We start from the raw sequence: 27,763 nt of genomic DNA, 5'->3' as shown, positions 1-27,763 counted from the left end.
AGCGGCAAACGCAAAAGCAAAAGCCAAAAAACCGTCAAGTTTAGAGTGGAAAAAAGTGAAAAGAATTAAAAGCAACAGCCGCGACGACTGTGGCCCAGTGGCTGTGGTCGCGACATTCGGTCGGCTCGTCCTGGCCAGCATCCCACCCGCAACTCGATTAGCATTCAGAGATTTGTCCCCCTGCTTGTGGCAGCTACATACGCATACACCTGACTGCTCCCCTCGCGTCGAGTTAGGCCGCGCACTAAGAGTTATTAAATTTTGGACACATTTGCATCCAGCTTCAGCTCCAAAAGTCCCGCAGGACTAGATTCAAATGGACTAAACGCTAAAAAGCTTAACGCAAATTGAAATAAATGGAAATTGAATTTTTTTTCTATTAACATTTTCACGTTTTTTTTATTCGCATAGAAACTCGTTTATCGTTTATGGCATTGAATTTATTTGGTTATGAGTACATGAAAAAAATACCAATAATATCCAACAATTATGACTAATAAAAAAAATGATAATTTTATTAATGGATTATGCCAGGCATATAATTTATCTATACCATGCTTACATAAGCGTTTTTTTTTTGTTCCTAAAAATTGTTGGCGCGCTTATCAATTAAAATTGTTTAAATTGCATTAACTGTTTGCTCGGGGACTTAACGAATGGGAGTATGGTATGGTAGGCGACCTAAGCGTTATATTTCATTCAATTAAACCGAGTAGGGGCCTAGACAACAACAACAATAACAACAACGACAAGAACAAGTGACAACAGCTGCCGCTTTTTACATATACAAAATATTTAGGTTTATTAATAATAATGCAATTACGCATAAAAATGTTTTAATTTATTTCAATTAAGCGTTAATTAAAAGCTGCGTTTGTTGTTGTTTGTCTGTTTGTGTGTTGGGTGTTATAAAAACGAAGCTTGTATACATATTCATCTAGATTGTCACAGTGGAATTGTGAAATGCATGGGGAAAGTTGAAAGGCCAGAGCGGTCACAACTTTCCCATTGCTGGGATAGTCAACCGCGATTGACATGAGATACAATATGCTCCGCACAAAGAAACTCTTGGTGCTATGTTATTGCATGGTATTGTGGAATATCAAAGCATGTCTAGAAAAGAAGAAGCCTCAATATTTTCTTTGTGTTCATGTTAGGACTGGGGTTGTAAGAAAAATATTAAGTAATCCTTTATGATCTCGAGATTTTGACAACATGATATGATACTCTTAGGAATCTTAAAAATAATCATATAATTATTGATAAGTTTAGTTGATTTCTTAAGTTGAAAAGTAAGTGAACATTTTATGCAAATGAGTTTGTATTCAAAAAGGAATAGCAAATGGAAAAAGTAAAGGGTATACGTACGTCTACTGTCAAGCACAATATAACTCTTAGGACTTGCAGCAAGTATAATGGGTAACAAAAATCATAAATTTGTACAAATTTAAAGCAAACCTAAAGCTCAAATATGTATGTATATATATTTTATAAGCTCCATTAAGCAAAAGCCACCCTTGCAGTACACTTTTTTAGGAACCCTTCGTTTTAACGTTAATATTCCTTCATGTTTCAATTACGATTTGACAATATCTTAATTGAATATGAAAAGCCTCTAAATATTATGTAAAACATAATACAAAATTCGAATAGAGCTGTGTTCTCTTTGCTTATTTTACTTTATTACTAGATTTTAATATATAGAAAAAGTATCAGCCATTCAGCTTAGGCATGTGTCTTTACATTCCTTAAACGTGTTGAAATTGTTATCATTGCCACCGCAGCCTCCATAAATGAACATAGTGCATGTTTTGGTCACCGAATCGTAGGACCAGTTTTCTCGCATTCTCCCACAGACTGTTCCATCTTTGTATCCATCTACTGAATGTGGCAAGTGGCACGCCGCTGGGGAAATGACAATGAAAGTTATTATAAAGTATATACATACATTTTAAGTACTCACCATTTTTTGGGCCAACAGTGTTGCCCGTTAAGAGAATTAAAAATAAAATAAGAAATAAAACAAAGAGTGTAGCGATTAGAGAAAATATGAGAATCAGCTTCATTGCAAGATTCGCGACAAGTTGAACCCACCAGCGTTGAAGCTAAATTGAACTGCTGCAAATTTAATTTTGTATATTAAATAGATTCGTTGCACTCTGTCAAACCATTTTTGATCCATTTCTAATTGGCACATTATCTGATAATATTTACCCATAAAACTAGAAGAATACTGTTGACACAGCTTGTTCATATAACACTTATAAGTGCATGAAAACCTTTAAGCCCTTTTTGAATTCATGAGAATCACATAGTAAGGCATTTGCGCAGTAAGGCGTTTGATATCAGAGAACATGCAGGCTCACAGATTACGTAATAATTAGTCTGTCCACATAATCTACAAATACATAGAAAATGTTTTGTTTTCTCTTATGTTTTCTCATATGTTTTAAATATGGATATGTTAATCCTAAATTCTCGTCGAATACTCTGTGTTTTCTTATAATAACTTTGTGCCTTATAAACAATATAGTCTTAAGTATTATCCTATCTAAATCTATATTAACATGAATTTCTTTCTTCGTTTGCAGTAATTGCGGCTTTCGTCCGGTACTCAGCGACCAGAACTCTGTGGCAGCGGCAGCAGCAGCCGCCGCCGCAGCGGCTCAGCGCAGCGCCAATCATCCACCGCTTTTCCTGCCGCCACATTTGGCGGCTCAGTTCACGCACCAGCCGCTCTTTCCGGGCCTCAAAGGTGGGTGGACTAATGGCATAATCTCCATCGATGGGCTGTCAATCAATGCGCACAAGAGAGAAAAAATCAAAATCAAAAGCAATTGCTAATCAAATTAGCAGCTGTTGCCAGCCCAAAGATGATGCATCGACATCAAAACTAATTTAAAAATTGATAATACAATTCATCTTTTGACTTTTTCTCAGGTGTATCGCCGTTTCAAAGTCTCTGTTCGTGCTGCTCCCTGAAGCCGCCGCCGCTGCCACCATCGTCGTCCGCCTCGACCTCGGTTATGGCGCCTCTGAGCGTGCCGGTGAGCAGCAGCTCGGCGGCCAGCTCGCCAGAGTCGCCCAAGTCAAGTGGCGGTGGCACGCATGATCCACGCTCCAATTCGGTGGCAGAGCTGCGGCGCAAGGCACAGGAGCATTCGGCAGCGCTGCTCCAGTCTCTGCATGCGGCAGCTGCGGCCGGCTTGGCGTTTCCGGGCCTGCACTTGCCACCACTCTCATTTGCCCATCATCCGGCACTGGGGCATGCCGTTAATCACAACAACAATAACAACAATAATAATCCGCTGCGTCTCAAGCATGAGGCACAGGATATGACGGCCAGCACAATGAATGGCCTGGGCCCGGGCGCCGGCACAGCCACAAGCTCCACATCGGCAGCTCTGCTCGATTTGGCCGAGTCGGCAGCGGCATATCATCACCATCAGCAGCAGCAGCAGCAACTGCATCAGCAGCAGCAACACCATGCCACTCTGTCGCCTCCGACCACGCCCACTCAGCTGCAGTCGCAGCAGCAGCTGCCATCATCGGCTGCTGTGCGTCCGGATTCGCCGCCAGCAACGGCCGCTGTTAATGGCAACGCGCTGCTCACCAAAACCGAATAAAGAGAGCATGAATGGTGTGGAATAATAAAATTAAATGAAATTAATCATTTACCATTATAAAAACTTTATATATATATATATATATATAAACATAATCTATGTGGCGGATTTACCATTTAAGCATTAGTTTTACGCAGCTAGAGGGCAATACACAATAAAAACACACATCTAAAATACTTTTAGATTACTTAGCTAGACATTTAGCGACTTGTTAGGGGCGTTCAGCTGAAAATCTAAGCAGAGAGTGCAGCTTGAGATAAGCTGGAGAATCGAAAGAGAGGGAGAATGAGAGAGAGGACAAGTAAGGGCGAGAAAAGCAAACAAGACCATAAAGTTTAAGTTTAATTAAAGTGCACCTAGAGAACAGAGAGAGGAAGGGCGCGAGAGAGCAAAAGAGAGAGAGAGCGAGAAAGAGAGAGAGAGAGAGAGAGAGAGAGAGAGAGAGAGCGAGAGCAGTTAAGCGGATTTCTATGTCTGACAGAAGATTACTAAATGTTTTAAATTTCTTTTTAATTTTTTATAATATATAAAATTGTATAAAATTTATAGGATTTTTTAGATTTCTGTTTAAGTTACACATATTCATTATATTGTGCAATTTGTAAAATAGAGCTCGCAGGGAGAGAACTGTAGACAGAGATAGCTGTACCCTCATAATCTGCGTTGCAATAGCATTTCCTTGGAATAGTGCTCACATTTTCGGTGACAGAGTGCCCCTTCGAATGGTTATAAAATATCAATAAAAGAACATATGCATAATAATAAAATAAAAATATATACTCATGTATAGAAGAGCAGATAGCTAACAAATAGCGATAACAAATAAGTAGATTATTTCACTGAAAACCTACAGCAGCCAGAAAGAGTATAGAAGAACAGATTGAACCAACAACAAAACATTATTTAAGTCAGCAAATATCTAAATAACACAAAAAAGAGCAAAGAGTAAAATCCAGTTAATTAAAGTTTAACAAGTTAATTAAAAAACAATAAATGAATATACTTACCTATTACGAAATTAAAAAGCACATAATTCTCAATTAAGTTATTTTATATATATTTATATATTTATTATTTAACAAAACAAGCTCCACTTAAACTTTGCAGGTCTGCTCGCACAAGTTCTTCGTGTCGAAGAGATTGTTGTTGCCTTGGCAGCCGCCGTAGGTGAAATTGATGCACTCATTGGTGTCCCGGCGATAGGTCCACATCGACTTCTGGGCGCGACAGTTGCCTATTTTGCCAAACTCCTCACCGCAGGCAGCTAAATACAGAGGATCACAGAGTGATGATCACAGAGTGCAGCGCGGGCTGTTTGAAAACTTACGATTCTTAAGTGTGGCCAACGCAGCACCAAGCAGCGCGCAGAGCAACAACAGCACAGCGAAAGATTTCATCTTGAATTCGGGTTGATACAAAAAAATCGAAAAAATATGAAACTGATGTTTGGGCACTGCGTCGGTTGCAACTGATCTGGTTGCCGGCATGTGGGGCTCGTTATATAGGCAGAAACCGGCTGTAGGTTTATCTCCTGGGTCAAGATGAGCGCTCTCTTGCAAAAACAGCAACAAAAACAACAACAAACCTTGAAAACTGTAGAAAAATGTGTATTTATTTTACAAAACAAGCTTCGTCGTTTTTTTTATAGTTATATAATTCCTTTTTTTTTTTTTGTTTGTTATTGTTTATTCGCCTTTGCGCTGGGTTTTGCCAGCACTTGAGACTGGTTTGACGGTGTGCTTCCAACTTAGTCCTTGCAAGCCGTTTCGCATTCACCTTTGCTGCCAAATTGATTTTTATTGCCACCGCAGCCACCAAATACAAACTCGACGCAGGCATTCTTGGCGGCATCGTAGGTCCAGCTGGGCATGTAGGCCATGCAGGCTGCACCATCCTGTGCCATGCCCGACATCGAGTGCTGCTCATTGCACATCTCTAGCAAGGGGAATAGTTAGTCCAGTCGGTACCAACTCCTCAAAGTTCCAGCGCTCCACTCACCTGGCTTGGCGTGCACACTGGCGAGGCACAACAGCAATCCAATTGCTGTAGGCAACAAATACTCGTACTTCATATTTGCAATGAGACTGCAACTGCTGCTGACCACATCGGCGCTATATAAACCAAAATACATATAGGATCCGACATCTGAAGAAGTGCAAAAGAAGTGTGCCTTATCTGTGCGGTGCTTAGACGGCATCAGAGCAGAACGCAATGGGTCAATATAGAAAGTCCACACCGATAACCGTAATGAAGCTTCCGAGTATATATATAATTATATATATATATATTAAACTGAGATAATCGGCGCACTATATAGCAAGTTATAAAACAATAAATATGTGAGAAAAAAAAAATGAATAGTGAAGACCGCTTTTTCATGCTTATTGCAAAATTCGTGGTGGCCGTTCAATTAACAAGAGGATAATTTGTGTTGCGTTTTATCGTCTTCATTGTGAAGTAAATGGGAATTGCTACGACAATAAATATGCCAAGAATATTGCGTTTGCTCATGCTTATTTCAATATATTTATCTAATTAAATTTTATTAAAATGTATTTTTAAAATTAACAAATTTGAAATTATTGCTCAAAAAGTGCCTCGCAGGTTTTATCAGGCAGATTCATTTAACATGGTTAACTTTATGTTAAGCTTGCAGTTAATAGACGTGCAAATCTTTTATATTTCGGCTTTTATCATATATGTGTTTTATTGATATCTATGACCAATATATATGTGCATATGATGTCGATTAACCTTTTTTTGGTTTCACGGTGGTTGTAAGTTTAGTCTGTTCAACCTTGCACTTTTCCGCACATTCCTTTCTCTTTTTAAATTGATTTCGATTTCCGTGGCAACCTTTATGGACGAACGCAACGCATTTCTTGGTTAGCCAATCATAAGACCAAGCTAGTTCTTTTCCCTTGCAGGGCTTTTTTTCGTTAAAGGCAATCGGCAATCCGCATGTCACTGTGTGGTACAAAAGGTTAACAACTAAGTTTTACTTGCAGATCAAGTTTTTTATTCGCTATCTACCATTTTGCTTAGCTTCAGAGCTGGCAATCGATGCAGCAAGCACCGTGAAGAAAAAACACAGCTTCATTCTAAGGATTAAGAACCAGAACTTATTTACAGTATGTCTAAAAAAAAATAATAAAAAACATACAATGCTGTGTTAATCTGTTTAACAACACTTCACACACCCGTGTCCAATCAAATAATTAGACATGATGTGGTTGAAATATTCTAAATCTGAATATATACAATATACCCACTGATTGGTATATGTATTTCTTATAATAAGCATAACTCTATGCTTTATAAGCCAAGTCATAAAATCGATATTTATCGGTACTCTGAAAATGGAAGGTGATATCGAAAAGCATGGCGATAATACAATGTATACCGTTTAAGTATTATATATGTGCAGCACTTTATATGCGTGCGTGTGTGTATGTACTTGTGTGTAATTGTGTGCGTGGGCTTGTTAATGTATATATATATGCATACATGTTTGTTTTCTAATATGTATGTATGTTTGTATGAATGTATGTATGTATGTATGTATGTATGTATGTATGTATGTATGTATGTATGTATGTGTGTGTGTATGTAAATATGTACGTGTGTATGTGTGTATGTGTGTATGTATGTATGTATGTATGTATGTATGTATGTATGTATGTATGTATGTATGTGTGTATGTAAGTATGTACGTGTGTATGTGTGTATGTTTGTATGTATGTATGTATGTATGTATGTATGTATGTATGTATGTATGTATGTATGTATGTATGTATGTTTGTATGTATGTATGTATGTATGTATGTATGTATGTATGTATGTATGTATGTATGTATGTATGTATGGACATTTGTATGAATGCGTGTATGTACGTAGGTGTACATGTATGTTTGTAAGTATTCGTATGTATATATGTTTGAGTGTATTTACGTAAGTATAGATTTTTGTGTGTATGTATGTGTGTATGAATGTGTGTTTGTATTGATGGGCGTTTAAGTACGCCCATTAAGTAGTATGTATGTATGTGCGTATGCATATACATGTACGTAAATATATTAGTGTGCATGTATGTTTGTATAAATGTCTGTATGTTTATAAGTATTATATATGCATGTGTGTGTATACATGTCTATGCATATATATATATATATATATATATATATATATATATATATATATATATATATATATATATATATATTTAAATGCATTGTATGCAAGACCAATTTTACCCTAGTTGCGCTGCAAATTAAAAAAAAAACATATTCTAACTAAGACCCTTCTACTCGATTCTCATAAATTAAAGTAAGCCCGAGTTCGAGTGGAGGAGGCAGCTTCAACTATGCAGGAGGCGGCTTCGACTATGCAGGAGACGGCGACTTCAACTAAGCAGGAGGCGGCTTCCACTATGCAGGAGACGGCGACTTCAACTATGCAGGAGGCGGCTTCAACTGTGCAGGAGACGGCAACTTCAACTATGCAGGAGGCGGCTTCGACTATGCAGGAGGCGGCTTCAGCGATGAAGGAAACGGCGACTTAAACTGTGCAGGAGGAGGCTTCACCTATAGAGGATTCGGCAGCTCCAGGAGGCAGCAGCTCCAGCAATAGAGGAGGCGCGGTATTAAGTATTGCAGAAGACGGTGCCTCCAAATGAATGACGGTGGTAATGGCGGCTTTAATGGAGGAGTCGGCTTCAATGGACGCGGCAGCTTCAATGGAAGAAGCGGCAGCTTTAACTCTAGAGGATACGGAGGCTTCAGCAATAGAGGAGGCGGCGGCTTTAATATTGGATAAGCTGGTAGCTAAAGTAAAGGCGGTCTAAGCAATAGACTGCTTTAAAAATGGAGAAGGCGGATTTAACTATGAACGAAGCGATGGCTGTGGCTGAGGAGGCGATTTGGTATTTTCAAAAAAACAGGTAAGTAATATTAACATATATATGTATAACAACTTTGTCTTATTATATTTACAACTAATGCAGTCGTATGCTTGCAAGTTATTTTACACATTGTGACATTAAATTTATTTATGCTTTTCTGTTCTTTCAGTGTGTTGATAAGAAATGTCGTCTTTCCTTCCCACTGATAGATGAGGATATTACAATAATGCAGGTAAGTACGTTTTTAAATATATAAGTAAAATATATATATTTATTTATATGAGATTTGATCAAGTTATATAGGGTGGGAAAGGTTGATATATGTCTTACAAGATATCTAAGGGTACAAAGGTATAGGGTAAAGGTACTTTGAGCTATTAAATCAAAGATCTCATAATGAAATAAAACAAGAAAGGCGCTTTTAAGCGGTATTAAATTAAATTGGATTCTTGTTATCCTTTGTTGATCTATCATTCAGTGAGTAACAGCCGTTTATACCAAGCACTTCTCCTCACATAACTCCTTGGTGCCAAAGCTATTGTCATTGCCTCCACAGCCTCCATAGATGAATTTAACGCATTCGTTAGCATCCGCATCGAAGCTCCATCTGGGTATATAAGCCTCACATGAAATTCGTCCGTCGCCATTTCTGGAATGGGGCTGACTGCACACATCTATGAACACATATCATATATCATATTAAATAAGAAAGTGATCTTTGGGAAAATATGTGAAATTGAAAACACACCATTTTTGAACGCAAAGCAGCTGACAATCAAGCCAATGAGCATTACACACAATACCAAAAGCTTCATAATAACTTTTTTATTTTAGTAACTATGAGAACTGAATGCGATCAGTGATAAATTTCAACTAAAGACCACAAAACTCAAACTCGCAATAATAAATACATTCCTAGAGCTCTGCTCAGCCGTCTTATCGCAATGCCTCGACTGTCGAAACCTTTGACTATAGAATAAATGTATTCCGAAGTTTGTTGTTTTAGTATTCGTAAATATTTGTTCTCAATGTTTAGCAATATTGAGTAAACGTATTAAAAAGGGGAACTTTTCAGTTGAGATTGCTAAATACACATGCTATTCTTCTCATTCGAGTGTAAACATTTCGCTTTCTGAGATTCATGACGTAGGCCATATGACCGAACCAGTTTGAACCAGAAATTTTAATATCAAGTGTTAACCGAACCTTGCAACGAACCTTGTGCCAAATAGGTTTCATTTTCTTAAAATGACATTGGACAGAATTTAGTGGAAGCCAGCCTACATCAATATAAAAGCCGATTGCAGAATTTGCATTTTTATTAAATAACATTCTCTATGGATTTATATGTGGGAAAAATCAGGCTTTTAATTAAATACAAGGAAATAACTCGAGCCCTGACCCAACGAAGCAATTCAGTTCTTCTCTACTTTTTATCAAAATATTTGGAGAATTTTCATCAACCTCAACCCCGTTCAGAATAAAATAATCTATGGTTAACTTTTGTCAAAGACACAAATTAGTTATTTTTTTTTTTTGTTAGTTTCGGCATTTTGGAACTCATTGATTGTTTATTAGAATGCACATAAAATATTACAATATAAAAACTCATTCAAGGCAGGCTGCCTCGCATTTCTCCTGGTCGGGAAACTGGTTCTTATTGCCTCCACAGCCTCCATAGATGAATTTAATGCACTCATTGGCCGCCGCATCGTAGGTCCATCTAGGCATATAGGCCAGGCAGACGGCGACTCCGTCCCCATTACGCGAGTGGGGCTGACCGCAGATATCTGCAAGGACCATTTAAAGTTAGTTCATTATTTTGGAAGAGTATTTCACATTGGATTACACACCATTTTTTAGGGCCAGGCAGTTGGCCAAAAAGGCAGCAACAATCACAAGCAATAGAAAAAACTTCATGTTGAATATTTTTATTTATTTATTTTTTCGCTTCGCACGTTAACTCTATGTAATCAGTGACAAATTTCAACTAAGCTGTGTACAAGTCGAACTCGCATTTATTATACAAATATTCCGTTTTTTTGTAGCTTTGTTTGACAGTCTTATCGCACACTCTTACCTCATGCTCGGGTAAAAAAAAAATACTAAAAAAATTTCAAGGGGAAGTAAATCGAAACAAAACCCAAATTATAGCTAAAATATATGTGGCAATGCTCAGCCTTTTAATTAATAAGTTTAAGATCTTCATCGATAACCCCATTCAAATCTACTCAACATTTAACATGCTCACCAGTTTTGCCAGTTAAGCGAGTTTTTAGAATCACACAAAGAACGAATTCTAGTTAAATATTGAATTGCTACGAAATGGTTTCAGTTTCGTTGCATTACTTGTTTCATGACAGAGTTTAAATACTCTTTTATAGTGAATAACAACAATAGGTACAAATTTAATGGATTATTTTAGCTTTATTGTGTCGCGGGCACAATATACTCAATCACCTGGGTGCAATTCTTGTCACTTCTCTAGATCTTAAATCTGGCGCGGAAAATACATAACAATAAGTGAAAATAATGCACTTGAATGCACCCGACTGCACATTACTCTGTTCACAGTTTAAAAACAGCTTAAAAGTAACTCTACAACTGTAACACAGGCACTTACAATCTGAATGGGAGCCAACGATAGTTATATGCATATTGAACATTTGAAGTATCGAATAATTTGAGTGTCGAAAAATATTGCGAAAGTTACTGCTCAAAGCCCGTATACCCCGGTTCGTCTTTTGAACAGAGTGTAAATATGTGAATTGTTGCCTCAATTTGCTTGTTTATTGTTTACTTTTCAATGAGCACAATACCCAACTTGGTTTCACAGAGTCTAGCTATAGTATCTTTTTCGGAAAGTCCCGAGCTGTTAGTAAACAAACTCATTTCCCAGAATTAAATACATGATTACTACGCTTAATGATTCAAAATAAGTAAAAGTGATATTTCATTTTGTAATTCAAAACGTTTGTAAAAAGCTTTGATAAGCGAATGGAATGAATTTATATATTTACGTTTTTCTTTTTATTGCATTTCCAGCGCAACCTCCATAAATAAAAGGTGTGCATCTGTTTTCCTCTACATTATAAGAATATTTTATAAGTAATATAAGGTGGTCCATCTTAAGCATATTTTAATCCGCAGTCGTCTTTGTGGGCATTATCGAGACAAAAGCTAAATTTATTTGAGGAGTGTTCCAGTACTAGTACTGACCATGTTTAAGAAGTGAAGAACTGACCACGTATGCAGCGAGAACCAAAAAAATATAAAATCAGCTTCCTTTTAAGATTTGCGAACTTGTAACCGCAATTAACAAACTTTGACTGAAGCGAGGAGAAACTATATTTAGAGTTTAAATCTGCATTTTGTTTTTCAACTGAAAAGCAAGCTTCGATTCACTCGTGTCTAATTTTAATAATCAAATTTAAAGTATGAAACACAAAAATCTTTCTATCTATTCTTTTAAAATAGTTGAGAGCGGATTTTGATTCAAATAAGTTATACACAGGAGCTTAGCTTTTGAGGGATAGTGAAAGGATACTGTGCCATTTTTTAAAGACTCGAAAGCGTGTGCTCCCAAATTCCTCTATATTTCACAGCATAAGTAAAGCATGGAACAATCATGATCTCATTGAACACCTTTGAAGGTCAAACAACGTGGGCTTTTTAAATTTCATTCAACGAATTTATTTATTAAGACGCAGGTCAAGTTTTCATTTTGCAATTTTACTCCACGCACTTGGATGCGCAGAGCTCCTCGGTTCCGAAACGATTTTCATTGCCTCCGCATCCGCCGTAAATGAATTTCTTGCATGCATTTTCTTCAGGATAGTAGCTCCAGCTAGGCATGAAAGCGGCGCACTTGATCAAACCGTTGCCATCGGCTGCAGGTGGCAGACCACAAATGGCTGAGGGAGAAGCAAAAGTTAAAAGAGGATCATCCATTAAGAAACCATCCTAATGCTTACAATCCTTGAGAGCCAGGGACACGCCGAACAGTGCGAAGAGCAGGCAAATTACTGCAGCGAATTTCATTTTGAAGAATTGTGATTTATTTAGGGCTTTCGTAGAGCGACTAACTAGATTTGGCTACAGAGCCAGATGTTTTATACTTATCTATGGCCGTACGTGCTCAATGAAACTTATCAGTATGTGTGTATGTATGTTTGTTTATATGTTAAGTTAAAGTTCATTAACAAATGGTTGCAAATAATTCAATAAATAGGTGGAGCTAAGCAGGAACGGAGTGAAGGCGGCGCTCAACAATCTAAGGCGCCGTTGTGAAGAATATTTCGAATGTACCGGATTGGACCACCATATCATAAAGTTCCCAAAGGAACGTTCGGAAGGAAATAACATTCTTGTTTGAGTAAAATTTTGATTTGCCTACAATCGGCAGTTTATAACTTTACTATGCCGCTAACAATTGATATATATAATTGATATTGATACAATATTGTCTGCAATAGTACTTAATCTATGACGGACGTATTTATTAGTGGAACACGTGACTTTTCTTGTTATTAAAACTGTATTTAAGAAGATGATTTGGTATAGATCGATTTTTTAAATTTTTTTTAATACTGGGACCCTTTACTTCAGAGTCCGCCCCTGGAGCTGTGTACTTAAGTGTATATGTGTCGATACATTAAATCTGTACACATATGGGTATGTATAGTGGGAGCGTGATTAATATAATTGTGAGTGTTAGCTTTTTACTTATGTACTATATAGACAGTGTCCGGGTTCTTCCCACTAATCCGAAGCGGGCTGGTTGGCGCTGCTCGTGGTCGTCTCTGCCGCTTGCTGTTGCTCCGCAGTCAGTTCCGTGCTCTGCTCTGTCGCGGAAGCTGCGGTTGATGGCGCTGATATGCCCAGGCAGAGCTGCTCGCACTGCTCTTTGGTCTCAAAGTTGTTGCTGTTGCCGGCGCAGCCGCCGTAGACGAACTCTTCGCAGGCATGCGTGTCCAGATTGTAGGCAAAGCGATAGAAGAGCGCAAAACAGCGACCCGTCTCCTTTGGCTGATGGCATTGCTCCGGCACACTGGTCGCATCGATGTCATCAGTTGTTGTCTGGCCCTCCAGCTGCTGTTTCTCCACCACCAGATGCGTCTGATCCACCGCGGCGCTGTGCACGCACACTATGCTGATCAGCACACTGAGCGCAATTAGGGACAACTTGTAGCACATTTCGTTTCGGTTTCTTTGCTGCGAATGACTTCAGCTCTCATACTTAACCAGCCTTAAATAGTCAAACAAACTGCCCCTCGAAGTGAGTCAACTCTGGCCCAAGACCGCACGTATCCGTAGTTTTTTTTTATCATTTTGTATTTGCCCGAATCATTCGCCGAGGCATGTAAATCACGGCGACAAGCCGCGACACCTCGTCTCGTCGCCTCTTGTCTCGTCTCGTTGACAGTTTTCAGACGTCCAATGCCTCAGTTGCAGTTCAACGCACCTATTAATATTGCTAAGCGTAATGATAGTTCAGCACGGCTAAATCATATGCTGGTTTATTTCCGCACAGCTGTGGGAAGTTCCACAATTTGTTTTGATGAACTTTTTGGATATTTTGAAAAACTGTCACGGAACAAGGCGTGCCGATCAGCCGATCAGTATTCCAAAACAAATATTATTTATTAAAAATGTCCAATATGTATATGAAATCTTGAGCTATGAGCGATTTATTGAATACAATCAGAGTAGTGAGGCGAGAGTTATAAAAGGAGCTGTAGGAGGGAGATTAGTAAACAGAGAAATTGAGGGAGAGCGAGATGGATATATAAGAAAGATGGAAAGTATATAAGAAAGATAAAAATATTAGAGATTAGCGAAAGAGGGAGAAAGAGATCGGGAGAGAGAGATACAGATAGAAATAGAGATAGAAATAGAGATAGAAAGAGAGAGAGAGAGAGAGAGAGAGAGAGAGAGAGAAAGAGAGAGAAGAGAAAGAATGAGGGAGACAAAAAAGGAGAAAAAAATTCAAGCTGTAGTCAGTACTAACTGAAGGACATAAGCTCGTCTTTAATACGAAATAAAAATTGGAATATAACGACTTCTCTCCTCTGCGATTCTCAAAAATTCAAGTAGGGCTTGCGCATTTCTATGTTATTTTAGTGATTTTTTGTGATGTGATTAACAGTGGATGCAAACTAAAAGTGCTATGGAAAGGAAAGGTGTTGTGGCAACTATTTAAGCTCAGCGGCCGCCCTCCTCCGCGATTCTCAAAAATTCATGTGTGGCCTGCGCAATCTATGTAATTTCAGTTAAGTTTTTGTTTTGTGATGTGACTAGTGGCTACAAACTGAAAGAATCATGTGAATACAAATTGTTCAGCTAACTATTTAAACTGGACGTCCGCCCCACTAAGCGATTCTCAGAAAATAAAGCCAGACGTACATATTTTGATGATTTTTCAACTGGCATAGTCAAAAGGGATGAGTGGTGAATAGAAATTGTAAGATTATTTTTATGCTTGATAACATCAGTTTAATTATTTTCGACCCAACACATAGCATTACTTTCTGTTTTTTGGCAACATGTAGATATGCATTTAAAATACATGTTATAAATGTATGTGGGCCAAAATGCCATATAAATATTCGGTTATATATATTAATATTTATATTTACTATTTGGTCAAAAAATATATTTGTGAAATTACCATTAATTGGTTCAGCTGGAATTGGGATATAAGTCAAATTGTTTATATATATTGAGAATTTTCAGAAAATTTATACTCTTTTATAGATAATTTATTTACTATGTTTGGAGAATGGCCATGGAAGTATTGTGGATTCGTTGAACTTAAGTCACTTCTTGACCAGACAGGCATCCTCGCAGGTCTGTCGAAAGCCCCAACGATTGTCATTGCCTTTACAGCCGCCATATTTGAATGTCTCACAGGCATTTGCCTCCTTATTGTAATAATAGCGCTCCAGGCTCATTCGACAGGGTCCCGTTTCCAGTGGCTGCAGGCATTTGGCATCTGTCGAGAGGATCGATACTTGCAACTTTCAAATGCAACTCAAACATATTTTTGTGACCTTACCTTGTGTGCGCTGTGGTTGTTGTGGTGGTTGCTGGTTTGGCTTGGGCTTTGAGGTGGGGCTGGTCGTGGTGGTGGCGGTCACCTGTGGTGCCTGTGCCAGCCCCTTGGGCTTGGGCGTGGTCACCGCCTGGGCCATTTGTGTAAGGCAGAGTAAAACAATTGCGGCAAGCCACAGAAATTGGGTCATTCTCGTCGTTCGTTTCATTCTCAATGTGATCACCGATAACTGCACGTTAATAGCTGCAAACAACAACTGAATCTTCTATTTTTACCTAAGCTGTCTAACGAGCTTTTTTGAAAATTATAATATAGTATAAGTGAGCTGGGTGTGCGTGTGCGATTGTATGTATCTGTGTGTCAATGCTGTTAAGCGAGGCATTTAACTCAAATTGCGCATACGAAGTGTTGAACACAAGCGAGCTTAATTATCAGATTTATACTATATGTATAAATACCAACAATTTTTTACACAGGCGTACGCATCTGTACATAGACTATGTAAAATAAAAACATATATATAAAAATATAAAGGCACAGCTAGTCAGCCAGCAGCTATCAGTCTGATGAAGGTAACCATTTGAATACCCTTCAGTACGATATTTAGGCTAGCTTGATATGTCCATGTAATATCTCATGATCATATACGTAAATACATTCGATTTCGAAATAATTTTTTGTCGAATAATATAAAATAATTTGTTGTTTGACTTACTGGTGCATAACAATTTTATCAGGTGTTTACAAAGTTCTCAATATTCGATGAGTTCATTTTAAGATTTCTAAAATGTAAAGTTAAGTTTGAGGTCTATGAAATGGTTTAAAAATAAAATAATTAAAAAGAAACTGGCTTTACACATTCTCCAGTTTAATTTTGTATTTATGATATACTTTAAAAGCTATACAAATATTAGATAGAAGGGTATCACCTTAGCCGACTACCTACAAAATTAGACTGCTTTGCTCGGATCGTTTGCCGATCCATCAAATTATTTTGCCTTAATTTGTTGGTCAACAAAGTTACACATTTTATGATGCAATAAACATTATTAGAAAAAGTATCTATTAATTTCTATGTTCACATACCAAGAGACATATTTTACAAGCAAATATAATTTCCTGGTGTTACATCAATTTGCATAAGAATTATCTGCCTTTAAATAACTCATGTGGGTGAAAACAGTAACTAAATGTAAGTAAGTGCAAGTGCGAAGACTTGAGGCTCATTAAAATTGCATTTGCAGTTGGGACAGGTTGCAGACCAGTTGGGTCTAGCCCAAGCAATAATTAGCCTGATTGATGTAGGCTAAAGATGTGGGCATGGCTAACGGACTAAGGTTGGGCAAAAACGTTAGTTAGGTGCTAATGCATAGGGCAAATTGAATTATCACTTAACTATGCTGGTAATCATGATGATGATGATGATGATGATGAGGAGTGCAGTCAACAGTCGTGCTATTTATTCATTAGCTGAACTCGGCACACACATGGGTCGTGGGTGGCACGCAAATTTGGCTGATTGAATGGCCGAAATGATGTTTATGCCTCTCTCTCTCTATGTGTTTGTGTGTGTGTGTGTGTGTGTAATGTGGTGACAATTCAGTTAACTGTTTAATTTGCTTGAAATAATTGAAATGCTGCCCAGGCGAGACACATTAATTGTGCCGCTCGTCATCCAAAACTGCGTTTAATTACTAAATTAGGCAGAGACCCAAATTGAGAAGTTGCAACTGACAACCAACTGAGAGCCAACTCATCTCGGCTCGACATGCAAGTGTATAGACTCAGCATTCATTAATTCATTCAATTAACTTACTCACAGATGCCTATGCGCCTTAACTGAATAGCTAAGTCCCAAGTGTATCTGTATCTGTTTCTGTATCCGTGTATATGTATCTATATCTGTACCTCAATTAGCATATACATGAGGCAGTGCGTAAACAACTACAGCTCGAAACCGAATGCCCACTTGCCGCTGCCCAGCTCCACTGGCTCTATTTTTGCACATGTATTGAAAATCAACTTCAATTTGTTGTATCTGTATCTGAAGCTGTTGTCGCTGCTGCTGTTGCCGCTGTTGTCATTGATATGCGGAACATGTTTTTGTTGCCACTGCAAAGTTTTACGTCATTTCATGTAAGCGCCGGCGCCGTTTGTTATGAGTGTTATGAGTGTAGGGTATCGGTGGGAAAGTTAGGCCTACATAGATAAATTCACTTTCCATATATTTAATATCAACATGAAGCTAAAAAAAAGTTCAGTATTATCATGCTTACATCCTTTTGAGTTGTGAACGAACCAAGCGTATGGTATCAGAGCCCAGGGTGTAAACAGAAGTCGTTTAACTATCTACATTTTAATAATCACTGAAAATAAAAATCCGAAATTTTACAAGCAACGTTTAAAGTTGTTTCAGCAAAATATTTAAAAAATGCTAAACCTTAACTTATCTTATTCAACGATCTTTTAATCAACGTTTTGAATGTGTCAACAATGTTATCTGATTTGGGAATTTTACAAAGTACATTATTTTTAACACTTACAGTATTCATATGATGTATTCCCACATATATATATTATTAAAATCCATATTTTAAATGTTTATTTCTAAAAGCCTTTGAACTCAATGTTTAATTAATGCAAATCGAAAAATATTTTGTTGTATACAGAGAACCCTGAAAACAGGTATAATAAAATAAAATCAGTATAATAACGCAATTAAAAGCTTGTAACTCTCCTATTTGTATTCAACATAGTTTTTGTTTACAACGTTTTAATTAATGCGCAGAAGATCATTCGAAAGACTTGAAAAAACGAAAGTTAATATACCCCAAGCCTCCCTACCTCACACCCACATGCATTGGAGGTTATAAGAAAACGCTGTCATAATCGATTGCCAGCTATATACATTATATATTTTTATTAAATATTATGTATTTCATACTATATATGAATATGCGCATTGTCACAAAAGAAAACTTTCTTATTTAATGGACTAAATTTATGCAATCTCAGCATTATTAAAATCTAATCTTAAGGTTAGTATTTAAAATAAATAAATGATCTAAGCCAAAGCTACAGCAAACAAGGCTTGCAATGTTTCAAAAAGTGCAATCTGAATGAAGTAGGTGAGCTAACTGTCGATATGGCCGTTATTAACAGCACTTTTCATTTAAATTGGTCAATGTTGAATCTTGGCTAAGCAAAAAAAAAAAAGAAACATTTGAAAAACAACAAACAATTGACGTAGCGTTTAGTGAGCTGTTGGCCAAAGAACGAGTCGGTTGTACGGAACTCAGCGAAATGCCTTGGCAATGGCTGCTAATCCAGCTAATGCTGCTCCAACTGCTGCTGGGTCAGGTCAATGGCGCCTCCAAACGTGGTAAGTCGCTGTCTGCCAGTGTGGCATCAGGCAATTCAAATGTGCCTCCTGTTGCAGTTAAGATGTGCCTGCAGCCCATGGTCAGCGGTCGCTGCTTTGGACATGTGGAGAGCTATGCCTATAATCCGCTCGAGCGCCGCTGCGAATCCTTCATCTATGGCGGCTGTGGTGGCAACGAGAATCGTTTTGACAGCCGGGCCGAGTGCGAGTTTAGCTGTCGTGATATTTAAGCTGATATACAAGTGAATGATGCATGATGTTCGCGAGCAATGTATGATGAAAGACGTGAATAACAACTACGACTACTGATATTGTAAGTGCTTATATTCAATTAGTGGTTTGATTGGTTTTGCTGCTGGCCACGTTATTGCGCCGCTTGACGTGTCGTGCATTGTTGCATATCTTTTCGCAATCCTCGAGCGAGCCAAAGAGTCGCTTGTTGCTGCAGCCCATGTAGTGGCAGTGCTGGGTCTCCTCATCATAATAGATGCCCAGTGTGGTCGGGACACAGAGGCTGCTCGTGCTGGGCTTCACCTGGCACAGATCACCTGCGGGACACCACTTTAGTTGACCACAAAAAAATATATTCACACAAACACTTGAGACTTACGTGTGCGTGCCAAAACCATTTGCCAGTCCAGGCACAGGGCCAGCAGCAGCAGCAGACACAGCGAGATTTGTCTACTCCGAATCTGGGCGCTCATTTTGCAAATACTATGTTAACTTCTTTGGCACAGAAATTTGAATCCTATTTGATTGTTATTGGCTCCTGGCAAATTCAGCTCTGTATTGTGGCTGGCAAAGATATCATCTGTATTTCCATAGAATCGCTGTAGACTGTCGCTGCGACGAAGTTGAAGTCAAATGCGCAGCAGTGCCAGCTGCTTCGCGCCATATATATGGGGTAATTATAATTGAAATATGGAATGTTGTTGATGCTAACCGTAGCCGTTGGTATATATAGTATACCGATTTGTTGATATGTCTTTCGCGTCTTCTTTTTCAATTTATGAGTTTTTTAATACTCGACACACAAGTTCAGCACAGTACAGTAGCCAAGCCAAAAATTCCACAAAATTCTTTTGGCACACTTGAAAGATTAATATTCTTCTCTATACGACTTGTTCCGGTCACCTATGCGACAGATCACAAATGAATACTTTGTGTATTCACAATTATTGTAAATGAATGTGAAAATGAGTGTTGCGACACTTTTGATCACTGCCCGCCCAAGCTGTTACTCTGCTGTTTGAGCTGTCGCAAACTCGACTCGAAACCTCGAACAAAAGGCAAACGGATTTGTAATCAGGTTGCGCTCTGCCAATAGCCGCTGCTGACGCTGCCGTTGACTGATAAGAGCAACAACAACAACAACAACAACAATAACAACAACTAAGACGTCTCGTAGCCTGCATGTGCCATGTTGATAATATGCATGGTGCTGACGAGCTCAGCTGCCGCCTGCCTGAGGAATGCTGCTTGGGGGTTGTGGTTCCGGCTGAAACCGGCGAGCGCCTGTTGCAGAAGGCCGGCCCAACAGCCAGGGCTCCAATCAAACCAGCTGTCGAACATCGACATTTGTATACCCTGACTACATTTAGCTCTACAACAACATCTTGGCATTATTTATAATTTAGCACTAAAATTACTCTTCGCTCAATCGGATTGTGCGAATAAAAGTTTTTTAAAAAGAATTATTTTTAAATTCTTAACTTTATTAATCGCAGCTCGAAATACCAACTACGCCTCTTTCTAAAAGCCATTATAATATATATTTTGTTCGAAAATATTAATGTTTTGGGACAAATAAACTTCATCTTTAGCGTCTTTTCCAATATTGTGATAATGTGAACAAACGTAAACGCTTTAATTATAATACCCTTCGATAAAGCGTATTAATAGCTGACGCAAGCACTACTCGATGCTCAAGTAAAGTAATTAATTAGGCTGCGACTTGGAACATGCCACAAGAAGACAAAGTCAAACACGTTTCAGATACGTTTCAGATGCTCATTGGAAATAAACAATTACGTCACGGGTCAGGGCGGTGATTAACACTGGAGCACTGGATTTAAATCAGACGCAGTTTGTTGTTATAGTAGACACACAGATCTGTTTATTGAGACGCCTCATTCATTCTTATAGTAATCGCGACTGCGACGCTGGCCCCGCACACAGGTCGCGATGCAGTCTTGGTGGCTGCCAAAGCTTTGGCCGGGCGTCAGCCGGCATGCGCCAATCGAGTACATCCGGCAGTCGAGCGTCGCCGGATCATAAAAGAAACCCTCGATCTCAATGGTGCACATACCCTCGGAGAACGGCGGTGGCTTCATGCAAATATCTATCGAAATCAAACGTGACAATTAGCGCCTGGTCAAGGCGGATTCACCTCATCCACTCACTTGGTATGCCGTGCACATAGCGTGCCTCAATGTGGCCGCATCCGAGCCATCCTAGCAGCAGCAGCAACAAAGGCTTCAGCGGTGACATCTGGCTGATAGTATATAGCACAGCACCACCCGCCGGACAACTGAGTGACTGAGTGAGGCCAGACCGACATCAAAGTTGGCAGCGGCAACACCTCACACACACACACACACTCGCACACACTCGCACATACAAACACATACAGCTGCCGATAGCCCGTGGGGTTGCGATAAGAAGCGTGGGGCCATGCCTCAGTTATATGCCAAAGGGGCGCACATGAGTTCGGATTGTAGGCCACATATGTGGATCTCCAGAGGTATATAGCGTAACCAGCGATAGCGAATAAAATGCGAACAATTGGACCATTAGTGAGAGAAAAAAGATCATTTTTGTATTGCAATCGGAATAAGGAAAATACGTTCCGATTAGATCAACTATTTCTTGTCAAAAATATTCGTGATATCAGAATTATTGCAGATCCAAATTTAATTCTGCAAATGTCTTGTTTGAAACTTTGCTTGTGATTCATTTGATTTATTTTGCAAATTTCCCTGTAGGGAATCTACTTGCAGATTATGGTGCATTTGCATAGAAGGACAAATTCTATATGCCCTTTACGCCCTGCAAATAAGATGAAAAGTATGCGAAGAAAAGGTTTCAGTGGTGAAATATTAATTTTTGACGATTTTTCGATGTGGATTTCGGATGATTAAAATAGTTAGAAAAACACGTTTTTGTCGGTGAATACCAGCTAGTAATAAATATTTTTATTATAATAACAACATATATATAATGGTTTTTCTTTTAAAGCAGCTCGTTTAGATGAACATCCTTGCGCACAGCATTGTTGAAGCCCTCCTTATAGCGATACCATATTGGGCTCTTAACAATCGCATCTGTTTTGACTGTTAAATAAATATTTAAGAATTATTTAAAAATATGTTTTGGTTTTCAAAGCCATTGTCTTACCCTCCTCCGTCACAGACGCTGCTGATGTTTTATGGGTAACTCGTCCAAAAAAGTCTTTGGTAAGCTAAAGACAAATTTTTAAATTAGAGTTAAATAATTTATTTATTAAGTGGCATAAAAAGTAACAAACAATGACATTTGCTACAATTTAGCACATAATAATATAAAAAGCCTTCTATGAAGTGAGAGGAATGATAAGACCAGCAAAAGCAACCCCTGAACAAATGCGCAACCCCCAATGAAAGGGACGCTTGTTGTTGTTGTTTTTGTGGCAGTCGCTTTCGCTTAGGATTGGCAATAAATGTTCGTTTGCGTTGATCCCACATTACGACCCTAAAGACAATGGGCAGCGAATCCCCTTATGGGTTATTAGCTTTTACAGGATTTGCCGCAGAAGCAAGAAAAACGCAGAAACTAAAGCCTGCTCAGAGACGGCTGTTGAATGGGAGGGGTAGTTTCTGACATAGCTAAATTTCAATAAGTTGCTCCACACAAATTTGCAACAAAATTGCTGCTAAGTAAATGCAAGGCATGCAAATTGATAGAAATATGGAAAGAGCCGCAATTCACCTGCTGTTTGGGCGCATTGAAGTCGGTTATTTGTTTTGGCTTCAATGTTTGCAAATGATTCGGCAGACGTGCAGCAACTGGCTTCTGCTTTGTAGCAGCCACTGGAGCAGCTGCCGCGCTTCTTGTTGCATCCGCCTGGTCACCTTTGGGCGCGGCGCGACGTATGCGCTCCAGATCGACCTCGCGTGCAATCAGCTGGCGACTGAAATAGGGCAGCGTGAGACCGGTAAATCCTATAACATATGGATCATTTATTATTAATTGATAATATTGTTTTAGCTAGGTCGGCTGAGCTTTTAACTTACCTGGAAATGCACAGAGCGTATCCAAGTCCGGTTCGGTTTGAAAGACATAATGACCCTCCGCCGATTTGACTTGCACAAAGGTCAAGCCAAGATCAACCATTACTTGAATTGTGTGCCGCAGATCGTATTGCTCTCTGTAAGAAAAAATGATTTCGCTTAAAACTAACCGAATCAACTTACAAAAATTACAAAACACTTATTTAATTAATGGATAATTAAACATATAACAATATTCTAGTCTTGACTTTACAGCTGACGAACTGGACATAAGTTCCAATTAGATTGCAAAAACGAAAATTAAAAAGAAGTACATACTTGAAATAATACGCATAATAAGAATCGAATTTGGTATGTCTATTTAACATTTTGGGCAGCCTTTGTTTTGGGGATTAGGATTAGGATCAGATCAGATTCGACTGACTCCAAGATACAAATGAACTGGCTGCGACTAGCTTTTCAAATGGCTTTCAATATAGCGAGCGTTTCCCACAATCTCTACCGTTTACATACAAATTATATTCTCGACAATGTTTAGAAACTTCAAGAGACAGTCTCTTTTAACACCTCGAATGGACTACCGATAATTGACCGCTGTCAGTAATCGATCCCATTCTGCCAAGCCCGTTTGAATTGACCAAACTTTTTTATGAAACACTCACTTTTGCGATAGCAGTTGCACAGCCACCGAACGCAACTGTGGCGACAGAATCCGCTTCAGCAGCGGGACCGTGTCCAGTAGCAGAGTGTTGCCCTGACCCACGCCCTGCGCCGATGTGGTGACACCTTTGCGCAGCGCCAGAAAGATGTTGCGCTGGTTCGTGCACTTCTGATTGAACTGTGAATAAAAAATGGAAACGTGGCAGAGAATGAGAAAACGAGAGACAGAGAATGGGGGTTGGATTAGTGTAAACAGTGGCAAATCTATGCAGAACTCTCATTAATCTTGTGATTGCATTTGAGGCACATAATGCACAAGAAATTACAAGGCTTGATTGTGTTGATTATGCACTTTTCTGTGGCCCTCGCCAGGACTGTTTGCCCCAGCTAATGAGGATTGCATAATACATGAGGCTGGCTCAAAAGAACCCACACTGCTTACATGCTAAATGAAAAGAAATGATGCGACCCGCAGCTAACTCTGTCGTCGACGACGACGTCGTTTGCTTACCTCAAAGCCACGCGTGGGAAATGCAATTTTCGGCCAGGCCAGTGTGGCAAAGAGCAAATGCCAGACCACAAAGCCGTACTGCAAATATGGATAGATGCTATAGTTCTGCTGCCGTGAGATTTGATGCTGCAGCGTATCCGAGAAGCAGAACCATTGAAGAGCCTCACAGATGCCCGTAAAATTCGGATCCGGCATCTTTTGCTGCAAATAGTTTTCATAGACGCCTTGAGTGAGCCTGCAAAAATAGTTTTAGTTTTCAGTTTTTCTCATGGAATAAAAGCCCGCCTACCGCTCGTAGTCTCCGCTGGAATGTACCACGTCGAGCACATTGCGCACTCGCGTCGCCACAGACATATTCGTCATGGTCACCTGGACGGGCTCCTCGGCATTGTTCGAGCTGCTTTGCTGTAGCTGTTTCTTTGGACGTTGTATCTGTGAAGAAGGAAACATTAAAAATTTGTTTAAGTTCTGCTATTAATATTTTAAATATGGGCTAGTAATAATATATAAGAAAAATGATTTGAAACAGGGTCATAGATTATTCGCATGAATATGAGAATAACTTAACTGTGAAGTCAATTCGAAACTCACCCTAAACACAGCACCCCACACATCAAACAGACCCTGATGGCGATCCTTTTGACCCAGATTATTGTTAAGCACATCCTGCAGCGTAAGACTGTGCTTTTGTACGCTGTAAAACAAAACAAAAATAGTTAATAAATAATTAAAATTTTTATATACAAATGCTTATAAGATACAAATTTGAAAAGCAAACAAGAATTTTGTTTTATCTTAAATATGCATGAGATTATGATTAGCAGAGTATCGTTTGGGCTGTTTAAGACTAAGAGGATCCAACTATATTGATGGATATTTGATAGATGTATTAAATTTTTTAATCGTATTAAGCTACTGATAAGTTTTGTATCTTAACTTACTTGAAGAACTGCATAGATGAGATGCAGCTGCGCACATCGTTGCCCGATTTATCAGCCAATGCAATAAGCGAGCCAAAGTCCGTTTTCAAGTGCTCTTTTTTGGCAATTTGCACCAGCCTAAGATATACAAATCACATTAATCAACTGTAACCAAGTGCAACCACTTTTGCAGCTTACCGCTCGGCCAGACGCGCTGAATCGATGGGCGGAAAGTTGACCACAAACGCAATTTGGCGCAAGGGTCGCAGCGCGGGATCGTAAATGTCATTGCAGATGCAGATGATGGGACGACGCAGCACATTGTGCTCCGCCTTGGCGCCCTTGGCTTTGACCTTACTAAATATGCCATCGCTAACAAATTTGACCAGATACTCGATGGACTGGCGCGGTGCGCCATCAATCTCATCTGCAAAGGATCAGGAAAATGTTACAAGTCTAAAGATTATTTTTATAAGTCTTGTACCCGCTTACCCAGCACAATGCAATTAGGTCTTTTATCCTGATTGAGCACCGATGACATCTGTGTGCCATTCTCCAGTGCCAGCTTAAAGGCATCTGGACTGCGATCATCCGAGGCATTGATCTCGCGTACATTGTACCCTGCATGACGGGCAATTGTATGCGCCAGCGTCGTCTTGCCCAGACCAGGTGGACCGCAGAGCAGCGCCACCTTTTGCATGGGCCTGCCCAGTTCATCCACATTAGTGTTCAACGCTTGACGCGCCTTGCGCTGTCGCCAGCCGCCATTCGATTCAAATTTGCCAGTGCGTTTGTTGAAGCTATTTAACTGCTGTGCGCCCGATGCTCCAGTGTTGGCTGTCTGCTGTTCCTGCTTGCTGTGAAAGACCTTGCCAAAGACCACCTTGTCCCACATTTTAAGCCAGTAGAGCAGACTGCGATTGGTCATCTCATCCGAGAGCAAATCAATATATTTCCGCGGCTTGTACTTGTCCACCCAAAGGCGTCCCATATCAGGACTAGATGGAGCTGGCGCGGCGTTGATGGGCTGCGTGGCAGGTGCCAAGCGTCGTAACACCTGAAATGGCAGACTATTAGCATACTATTTGTCAGCATTATACACTTAACTCACCAGCTCGTTGGCTTCCTGCCACACCTGCTGCTTGGCCTCGCCCAGTAGACTGCCTATTAGATCGCCTCGTGCGCTGAGTAGCTCTAGCTGCCGTCGCTCATAGTCCTCCGAGTGAAAACGTACATAGAGGCGTTCCAAATCGCTGCGTTGCAGTGCCAGGAATGGCCAGGAGGGAATATCATATGACAGGTTCTTCATTTTGAAGTCGTGCAGGGCTCGCAGACGTGATACATCATCATGGCGCACAGTTTTGCTAGTTTCCCGCAGCTTGCGCCTTAGCTCCAGTATGCGTTCAATGGCTTCGTTATCGCGTTGCTCCTCGGTGCGCGCCTTCTTTACCATGGGATCCTCATAGCTTTCGTAATATAGATCGTCAATGTCGCCAAAGAGATCGCGTTCAAGTCGGCGCTTGTTGGTGCCGCGCAGCCCCAATTCCTGTAGCTGTTCTGCGGCGGCGTTCGGCAGCGGTGTTTCGATGTCTACAGTGGCATTTGCTACCTCCTCTATGGCCGGCATGCGCTGCAGGGGCGTAGAGCAGCCGCGCCCTACTGTCGGGCCTCTGGGCGTGCCAAAGAGACGTCGATTCACATGTCCGCCACCGCCGGCATCAGTTTGAGTGGCACCGAAGGAAATCTGAGACAGCTGCGGGGAGCTCAGAGTGGAATTGCTTAAGCGTGATACATCCTTGATTGCAGCAGCAGTAGTGGGTGCATTTGCTCCTGTCTTTTGTTGTTGTTGCCCCAGTGCAGCTGCAGCCTGATGCGATGTACTGGGTCCATCATTGACGGCGTCGTACTCGTGCGGTATATCCTCGAGCAATTCCATTTCATCCTGGTACTGCAGCTCGAACTCTTCATTCTCATCAGGATATTGATCCATTTTGAGATTGGCAAAAGACAGCAAACCGCAAATAATAAACAATAAACAATAAACAAGTGCGCAAGGTTCCCGCCAAAAATAATAATAGAGCTGTTTAAAGCTGTTTGCTATGAAACATCTGCGGTAGTCTGGCAACGCTACTCAAAATGGCAGCGAGTGGGCCAAGAAATGTAAAAGGTGGTGCATGAGTGGTTGGCTGTACAGTTGTGACATCATAAAATTGTGATTGCATGATAAACACATATATGAAGAACAAAGAAATTGTAGTTGATGTTATAGACGAGTTTAAAAGGATTTCCAATTTATAAACTATAGTACTAGCTTTTTAATTCTAATAATTCAGCTATGTGCGTCTACCTGTGACGTCCTTTGATTTGGTTGACAACACAGCACAGCGCATGTCAACAGCGTAACCTTATTACATCTCCCCATGTGCGCCCAGCTCCAAGTTT

At 39.8% G+C, this 27,763-nt stretch overlaps 13 protein-coding genes and 1 long non-coding RNA gene across 15 annotated transcripts in view; 3 read left to right on the top strand and 11 right to left on the bottom strand.

Annotated features, from left to right (window-relative positions):
• The window catches only part of LOC115760317 (homeobox protein aristaless), a 36,671-nt gene extending 32,982 nt beyond the window's left edge, over window positions 1-3,689 (top strand). The window contains exons 6-7 of the mRNA XM_030701605.1: window positions 2,592-2,755; window positions 2,941-3,689. Of these exons, the coding sequence (XP_030557465.1) occupies window positions 2,592-2,755; window positions 2,941-3,626 (850 nt within the window). The 3' untranslated portion in view covers window positions 3,627-3,689. The remainder of the gene's footprint in view (window positions 1-2,591; window positions 2,756-2,940) is intronic.
• A 977-nt stretch (window positions 3,690-4,666) lies between these two features.
• LOC115760026 (male accessory gland serine protease inhibitor) lies at window positions 4,667-5,082 on the bottom strand. The gene is made up of 2 exons (XM_030701188.1): window positions 4,954-5,082; window positions 4,667-4,890 (listed from the first exon to the last, which is right to left on the bottom strand). The coding sequence occupies exons 1-2, from the start codon at window positions 5,021-5,023 to the stop codon at window positions 4,721-4,723; spliced, it is 240 nt and encodes a 79-aa protein (XP_030557048.1). The 5' UTR covers window positions 5,024-5,082; the 3' UTR covers window positions 4,667-4,720.
• A 192-nt stretch (window positions 5,083-5,274) lies between these two features.
• LOC115759929 (kunitz-type serine protease inhibitor PIVL) lies at window positions 5,275-6,223 on the bottom strand. Its single transcript, XM_030701066.1, has 2 exons — window positions 5,625-6,223; window positions 5,275-5,561 (listed from the first exon to the last, which is right to left on the bottom strand). Exons 1-2 carry the CDS (start codon window positions 5,821-5,823, stop codon window positions 5,374-5,376), a joined length of 387 nt encoding a protein of 128 aa, XP_030556926.1. The 5' UTR covers window positions 5,824-6,223; the 3' UTR covers window positions 5,275-5,373.
• An 84-nt stretch (window positions 6,224-6,307) lies between these two features.
• On the bottom strand, window positions 6,308-6,746 carry LOC115759930 (kunitz-type serine protease inhibitor homolog delta-dendrotoxin-like). The gene is made up of 2 exons (XM_030701067.1): window positions 6,660-6,746; window positions 6,308-6,593 (listed from the first exon to the last, which is right to left on the bottom strand). Exons 1-2 carry the CDS (start codon window positions 6,724-6,726, stop codon window positions 6,376-6,378), a joined length of 285 nt encoding a protein of 94 aa, XP_030556927.1. The 5' UTR covers window positions 6,727-6,746; the 3' UTR covers window positions 6,308-6,375.
• Window positions 6,747-8,618: 1,872 nt separating this feature from the next.
• Window positions 8,619-9,403, bottom strand: LOC115759928 (male accessory gland serine protease inhibitor-like). Its single transcript, XM_030701065.1, has 2 exons — window positions 9,275-9,403; window positions 8,619-9,200 (listed from the first exon to the last, which is right to left on the bottom strand). Exons 1-2 carry the CDS (start codon window positions 9,339-9,341, stop codon window positions 9,019-9,021), a joined length of 249 nt encoding a protein of 82 aa, XP_030556925.1. The 5' UTR covers window positions 9,342-9,403; the 3' UTR covers window positions 8,619-9,018.
• Window positions 9,404-10,069: 666 nt separating this feature from the next.
• Window positions 10,070-10,513, bottom strand: LOC115760029 (male accessory gland serine protease inhibitor-like). Its single transcript, XM_030701196.1, has 2 exons — window positions 10,380-10,513; window positions 10,070-10,316 (listed from the first exon to the last, which is right to left on the bottom strand). The coding sequence occupies exons 1-2, from the start codon at window positions 10,444-10,446 to the stop codon at window positions 10,135-10,137; spliced, it is 249 nt and encodes an 82-aa protein (XP_030557056.1). The 5' UTR covers window positions 10,447-10,513; the 3' UTR covers window positions 10,070-10,134.
• A 1,463-nt stretch (window positions 10,514-11,976) lies between these two features.
• On the bottom strand, window positions 11,977-12,660 carry LOC115760195 (male accessory gland serine protease inhibitor-like). The gene is made up of 2 exons (XM_030701425.1): window positions 12,501-12,660; window positions 11,977-12,440 (listed from the first exon to the last, which is right to left on the bottom strand). Exons 1-2 carry the CDS (start codon window positions 12,565-12,567, stop codon window positions 12,259-12,261), a joined length of 249 nt encoding a protein of 82 aa, XP_030557285.1. The 5' UTR covers window positions 12,568-12,660; the 3' UTR covers window positions 11,977-12,258.
• A 100-nt stretch (window positions 12,661-12,760) lies between these two features.
• LOC115760194 (early lactation protein) lies at window positions 12,761-13,758 on the bottom strand. The gene has a single exon (XM_030701424.1). The coding sequence runs from the start codon at window positions 13,720-13,722 to the stop codon at window positions 13,288-13,290; it is 435 nt and encodes a 144-aa protein (XP_030557284.1). The 5' UTR covers window positions 13,723-13,758; the 3' UTR covers window positions 12,761-13,287.
• Window positions 13,759-15,239: 1,481 nt separating this feature from the next.
• Window positions 15,240-15,861, bottom strand: LOC115760016 (collagen alpha-1(XXVIII) chain). The gene is made up of 2 exons (XM_030701177.1): window positions 15,584-15,861; window positions 15,240-15,520 (listed from the first exon to the last, which is right to left on the bottom strand). Exons 1-2 carry the CDS (start codon window positions 15,786-15,788, stop codon window positions 15,345-15,347), a joined length of 381 nt encoding a protein of 126 aa, XP_030557037.1. The 5' UTR covers window positions 15,789-15,861; the 3' UTR covers window positions 15,240-15,344.
• A 2,648-nt stretch (window positions 15,862-18,509) lies between these two features.
• On the top strand, window positions 18,510-19,229 carry LOC115760213 (PI-actitoxin-Afv2a). The gene is made up of 2 exons (XM_030701463.1): window positions 18,510-18,962; window positions 19,020-19,229. The coding sequence occupies exons 1-2, from the start codon at window positions 18,884-18,886 to the stop codon at window positions 19,190-19,192; spliced, it is 252 nt and encodes an 83-aa protein (XP_030557323.1). The 5' UTR covers window positions 18,510-18,883; the 3' UTR covers window positions 19,193-19,229.
• A 39-nt stretch (window positions 19,230-19,268) lies between these two features.
• Window positions 19,269-20,223, bottom strand: LOC115760212. Of its 2 annotated transcripts, XM_030701462.1 has the most exons (3): window positions 19,906-20,223; window positions 19,573-19,843; window positions 19,269-19,510 (listed from the first exon to the last, which is right to left on the bottom strand). In XM_030701462.1, the coding sequence occupies exons 2-3, from the start codon at window positions 19,664-19,666 to the stop codon at window positions 19,290-19,292; spliced, it is 315 nt and encodes a 104-aa protein (XP_030557322.1). In that variant the 5' UTR covers window positions 19,667-19,843; window positions 19,906-20,223; the 3' UTR covers window positions 19,269-19,289. The 2 variants fall into 2 exon arrangements, with proteins under 2 accessions (XP_030557322.1, XP_030557321.1); XM_030701461.1 differs by having other exon boundaries at window positions 19,573-20,223.
• Window positions 20,224-21,049: 826 nt separating this feature from the next.
• On the bottom strand, window positions 21,050-21,502 carry LOC115759920. Its single transcript, XM_030701055.1, has 2 exons — window positions 21,365-21,502; window positions 21,050-21,303 (listed from the first exon to the last, which is right to left on the bottom strand). Exons 1-2 carry the CDS (start codon window positions 21,450-21,452, stop codon window positions 21,092-21,094), a joined length of 300 nt encoding a protein of 99 aa, XP_030556915.1. The 5' UTR covers window positions 21,453-21,502; the 3' UTR covers window positions 21,050-21,091.
• Window positions 21,503-21,622: 120 nt separating this feature from the next.
• Window positions 21,623-22,276, top strand: LOC115759921. The gene is made up of 3 exons (XR_004017561.1): window positions 21,623-21,705; window positions 21,947-22,143; window positions 22,203-22,276. It is a non-coding gene; the product is annotated as an uncharacterized LOC115759921 (long non-coding RNA).
• Window positions 22,194-27,311, bottom strand: LOC115759919 (chromosome transmission fidelity protein 18 homolog). The gene is made up of 12 exons (XM_030701054.1): window positions 26,433-27,311; window positions 25,814-26,378; window positions 25,520-25,748; window positions 25,343-25,459; window positions 24,993-25,095; window positions 24,691-24,833; window positions 24,402-24,636; window positions 23,893-24,068; window positions 23,234-23,367; window positions 22,929-23,161; window positions 22,359-22,422; window positions 22,194-22,294 (listed from the first exon to the last, which is right to left on the bottom strand). The coding sequence occupies exons 1-12, from the start codon at window positions 27,309-27,311 to the stop codon at window positions 22,194-22,196; spliced, it is 2,979 nt and encodes a 992-aa protein (XP_030556914.1).
• Window positions 27,312-27,763: the final 452 nt, after the last annotated feature.

Source organism: Drosophila novamexicana, unplaced genomic scaffold (genome assembly GCF_003285875.2).
Source record: "Drosophila novamexicana strain 15010-1031.04,08,12 unplaced genomic scaffold, DnovRS2.1 tig00000387-arrow-pilon, whole genome shotgun sequence".
In the NCBI taxonomy this organism is placed as follows: Eukaryota; Metazoa; Arthropoda; class Insecta; order Diptera; family Drosophilidae; genus Drosophila; species Drosophila novamexicana.
This window is presented reverse-complemented; position numbering and strand designations above follow the sequence as displayed.

Excerpts from the sequence above, each read along its gene's own strand:
- LOC115759929 (XM_030701066.1), bottom strand. The coding sequence starts at position 5,823 with ATGCCGTCTAAGCACCGCACAGATAAGGCACACTTCTTTTGCACTTCT. Across the intron at positions 5,562-5,624 it reads CAGTGTGCACGCCAAGCCAG|AGATGTGCAATGAGCAGCAC; the intron begins GTGAGTGGAGCG and ends TCCCCTTGCTAG.
- LOC115760195 (XM_030701425.1), bottom strand. The coding sequence starts at position 12,567 with ATGAAATTCGCTGCAGTAATTTGCCTGCTCTTCGCACTGTTCGGCGTG. Across the intron at positions 12,441-12,500 it reads GTCCCTGGCTCTCAAGGATT|CCATTTGTGGTCTGCCACCT; the intron begins GTAAGCATTAGG and ends CTTCTCCCTCAG.
- LOC115760016 (XM_030701177.1), bottom strand. The coding sequence starts at position 15,788 with ATGAAACGAACGACGAGAATGACCCAATTTCTGTGGCTTGCCGCAATT. Across the intron at positions 15,521-15,583 it reads ACAACCACAGCGCACACAAG|ATGCCAAATGCCTGCAGCCA; the intron begins GTAAGGTCACAA and ends TCCTCTCGACAG.
- LOC115759928 (XM_030701065.1), bottom strand. The coding sequence starts at position 9,341 with ATGAAGCTTTTGGTATTGTGTGTAATGCTCATTGGCTTGATTGTCAGC. Across the intron at positions 9,201-9,274 it reads CTGCTTTGCGTTCAAAAATG|ATGTGTGCAGTCAGCCCCAT; the intron begins GTGTGTTTTCAA and ends ATGTGTTCATAG.
- LOC115760213 (XM_030701463.1), top strand. The coding sequence starts at position 18,884 with ATGCCTTGGCAATGGCTGCTAATCCAGCTAATGCTGCTCCAACTGCTG. Across the intron at positions 18,963-19,019 it reads CAATGGCGCCTCCAAACGTG|TTAAGATGTGCCTGCAGCCC; the intron begins GTAAGTCGCTGT and ends CTCCTGTTGCAG.
- LOC115760026 (XM_030701188.1), bottom strand. The coding sequence starts at position 5,023 with ATGAAATCTTTCGCTGTGCTGTTGTTGCTCTGCGCGCTGCTTGGTGCT. Across the intron at positions 4,891-4,953 it reads GTTGGCCACACTTAAGAATC|CTGCCTGCGGTGAGGAGTTT; the intron begins GTAAGTTTTCAA and ends CTCTGTATTTAG.
- LOC115759930 (XM_030701067.1), bottom strand. The coding sequence starts at position 6,726 with ATGAAGCTGTGTTTTTTCTTCACGGTGCTTGCTGCATCGATTGCCAGC. Across the intron at positions 6,594-6,659 it reads CTCTGAAGCTAAGCAAAATG|TGACATGCGGATTGCCGATT; the intron begins GTAGATAGCGAA and ends TGTACCACACAG.
- LOC115760194 (XM_030701424.1), bottom strand. The coding sequence starts at position 13,722 with ATGTGCTACAAGTTGTCCCTAATTGCGCTCAGTGTGCTGATCAGCATA.
- LOC115759920 (XM_030701055.1), bottom strand. The coding sequence starts at position 21,452 with ATGTCACCGCTGAAGCCTTTGTTGCTGCTGCTGCTAGGATGGCTCGGA. Across the intron at positions 21,304-21,364 it reads CTATGTGCACGGCATACCAA|ATATTTGCATGAAGCCACCG; the intron begins GTGAGTGGATGA and ends TGATTTCGATAG.
- LOC115760029 (XM_030701196.1), bottom strand. The coding sequence starts at position 10,446 with ATGAAGTTTTTTCTATTGCTTGTGATTGTTGCTGCCTTTTTGGCCAAC. Across the intron at positions 10,317-10,379 it reads CTGCCTGGCCCTAAAAAATG|ATATCTGCGGTCAGCCCCAC; the intron begins GTGTGTAATCCA and ends TGGTCCTTGCAG.
- LOC115760212 (XM_030701461.1), bottom strand. The coding sequence starts at position 19,666 with ATGAGCGCCCAGATTCGGAGTAGACAAATCTCGCTGTGTCTGCTGCTG. Across the intron at positions 19,511-19,572 it reads AATGGTTTTGGCACGCACAC|GTGATCTGTGCCAGGTGAAG; the intron begins GTAAGTCTCAAG and ends GGTGTCCCGCAG.
- LOC115759919 (XM_030701054.1), bottom strand. The coding sequence starts at position 27,311 with ATGGATCAATATCCTGATGAGAATGAAGAGTTCGAGCTGCAGTACCAG. Across the intron at positions 26,379-26,432 it reads GGCAGGAAGCCAACGAGCTG|GTGTTACGACGCTTGGCACC; the intron begins GTGAGTTAAGTG and ends CTGCCATTTCAG. Across the intron at positions 25,749-25,813 it reads ACCTAATTGCATTGTGCTGG|ATGAGATTGATGGCGCACCG; the intron begins GTAAGCGGGTAC and ends GATCCTTTGCAG.